At 34.7% G+C, this 2,500-nt stretch overlaps 1 protein-coding gene across 17 annotated transcripts in view; it reads left to right on the forward strand.

The window, feature by feature from the left end:
• LOC113809324 (band 7 protein AGAP004871) overlaps window positions 1-2,500 on the forward strand; it is a 1,059,488-nt gene that overhangs the window by 1,026,625 nt on the left and 30,363 nt on the right. For 6 of the 17 annotated variants that reach the window (XM_070137912.1, XM_070137911.1, XM_070137914.1 and 3 more), the window contains one exon: window positions 1,825-1,922. The exons of the other annotated variants lie outside the window; for them this stretch is intronic. In XM_070137912.1, the coding sequence (XP_069994013.1) occupies window positions 1,825-1,922 (98 nt within the window). The remainder of the gene's footprint in view (window positions 1-1,824; window positions 1,923-2,500) is intronic. 17 annotated transcript variants of the gene reach the window in all.

Genomic DNA, 2,500 nt, shown 5'->3' on the forward strand with positions numbered 1-2,500 from the left:
CTACTACTACTACGGTTTTTATTTTTGTTATCATTATCATTATCATTATCATTTTATTATCACAATCAATATTATTTTTTAATATTTCCATTATTGCTGTTGTTATCGTTAATGAAGTTATTATTGTTGTTTCTCTTATTCTATTCATTATTGTTAGTGTTGTTGCTGTTGTTATTATTGTTATGATTATTGTTACTATTATCATTATTATTTTCATTCTTGCTGTTGCTATTATCATTATTTTTAGTATTGTTATAGTTATTGTTATTACGTTATCATTTCTTTATTATAATTACTATTGTTATTATTGTTATTATTTTTTTATTTTATATTGCAATCATCTTTATTTTTTTGTTACATTTGGTTTTACTTCCAGTGTTGCCACAGTGAAAATTCTTATTATCATTGATCTTGATATCACTGCTATAATCTTAAGCATTACTTTTATTTCAATGTTACTATGGTAAGAATGATGACAATAGAAAAATATTAATAATAATGATAATTTTGTAATTATTTTTTTTATTATTGTTTTCATTGCTATCATCATCATCTCAATCATCAATTTAAGTGTTATCATTACTGTTATTATTTGATCACGTGTCATTATTGGCATTAGTTTTATTACTGTTGAGTTTTGTATTGTTTTGATGTTGATGCCACTATCATTATAATTTCTCTTACTACTGTTGTTATTGCTATTTAACATAGCACATTACTTTAGAGTTATTTTTATCATGGTCATCACTTCATTGTTCTAGTCTTCGTTATCTATATTGTATCATATCCTTTTCTTTCATTATTATCATTGTTAATAGTCGTAGTGTATTATAATTAGTTGTTTCACTACCGATCCTGTTTCTATTGCTATTTCTCATCTTATTTTACTAGTCCGGTCGTAGTTTTTCTGTCGTAGATGGTACTCTTGTATTTGTTCTAATTACTCTTTTTTCTAAATAATCGATGTCCATTTACCATTGCTACTCACAGTACATTGCTTGGTTACTATAATGAAGTTAATTAACAAACTACTCGTGATCCCCGTCTCGATTGTTTCCTCTGCGAAGGAGGTTTGGAAAGGCTCAGTTGCCAACTGTTCCTTTTTATCGTCTGTCCTTTTCGTAATCGTGAACGTTGTTCTCTGCGTTTTTTGGACTGATTAGTCATTAGGATGTATTTCCTCTAATGAAACCTCTTTAAATAATGTCTGGTAACAGATTACTTTTATATGTCGGTGTATTATTCTTGGCTTTATATATATATATATATATATATATATATATATATATATATATATATATATATATATATATATATTTATATATTTATATATACATACTTACATACTTTTCCATAACGCGTTGTGTTTTTTTCTCAATCTCTACAACTGGCTAAGTGTTGTTTTGTATTTTTTATTTATTCTGTCTAGAATCACACCTTTTTGTGTTTACACCTCTTCACTCACCACATTCGTCACGTTTTCTTCTTTTCGTCTTTTCTGGTCTTTGGTTCTCCTTTAGTTCCCTTCTTTCTGGGTCCTTCTCGACTTCCCATCTGCAACCAGGCCTCTCTCTCTCTCTCTCTCTCTCTCTCTCTCTTTCTCTCTCTCTTCTCTCTTTCTCTCTCTCTCTCTCTCTCTCTCTCTCTCTCTCTCTCTCTCTCTCTCTCTCTCTCTCTTCCCCCTCTCCCTCTCCCTCCCCACATTACTGCTATCGCACCCCCGCCCTCGCCCCGCCCACGGCCCCACATCTCCACCGGCGCTCTGACTGCCTTCTGTCTCTGTCCTCCGTTCCCCTGGACTCGCCTCACCCCCTTGCATTTCAGATACTGTCGCGCGACTCTGTGACTGTCTCGGTGGACGCTGTTGTTTACTACCGTGTATCGGACCCTATAATGGCAGAGACTAATGTGGAAGATTACAGGTATATGGCAACCGGCAACGCTGCCTTTGCATCTCCCGTGGTTGCCATTGTTGCACTTTTGTAAATCTCAGAAAGGGCTTCAAAGACGACTGCCAAAGAACACATTTTTTTTCTTTTTTTTTCACTTTTTGGAGTTAATCTCATAATCACGAAAGGATTTCTTGAGTCTACAGTGTCAAAAATAACCAGTTTCATAGTACTAACTGGCTACCGCAGTTAGTACGAAGGCTGTGATAGTCAGACTAGTCTTGATTTTAAACCAAAGAAACGCTAATTATAACACCTATCTGATCTAGAGTATTTTGTAGAGTCAGACAACTTAGAATCCTGCCATGATGTCTCGCACAATAGACACCTGAGTCATCACGGGGGTGAATGCACCAACTAGACACTAGTCTTTGGCTGTTCTTGATTTCCATTGGTGGCGTAGGGTAATGCTGTATATAAAGGCTTTCTCACGTAGTGGCTCTGTTATCTGCATGCTTTTCCGCTGCCCAGTTGATGTCGTATTTTCAGACGCCTTGGACACCGTCAGCAATACAGTGTAAGTCTTGTACAGTATGTTAGATTACCATAAA

Source organism: Penaeus vannamei, chromosome 23 (genome assembly GCF_042767895.1).
Source record: "Penaeus vannamei isolate JL-2024 chromosome 23, ASM4276789v1, whole genome shotgun sequence".
Lineage (NCBI taxonomy): Eukaryota > Metazoa > Arthropoda > Malacostraca > Decapoda > Penaeidae > Penaeus > Penaeus vannamei.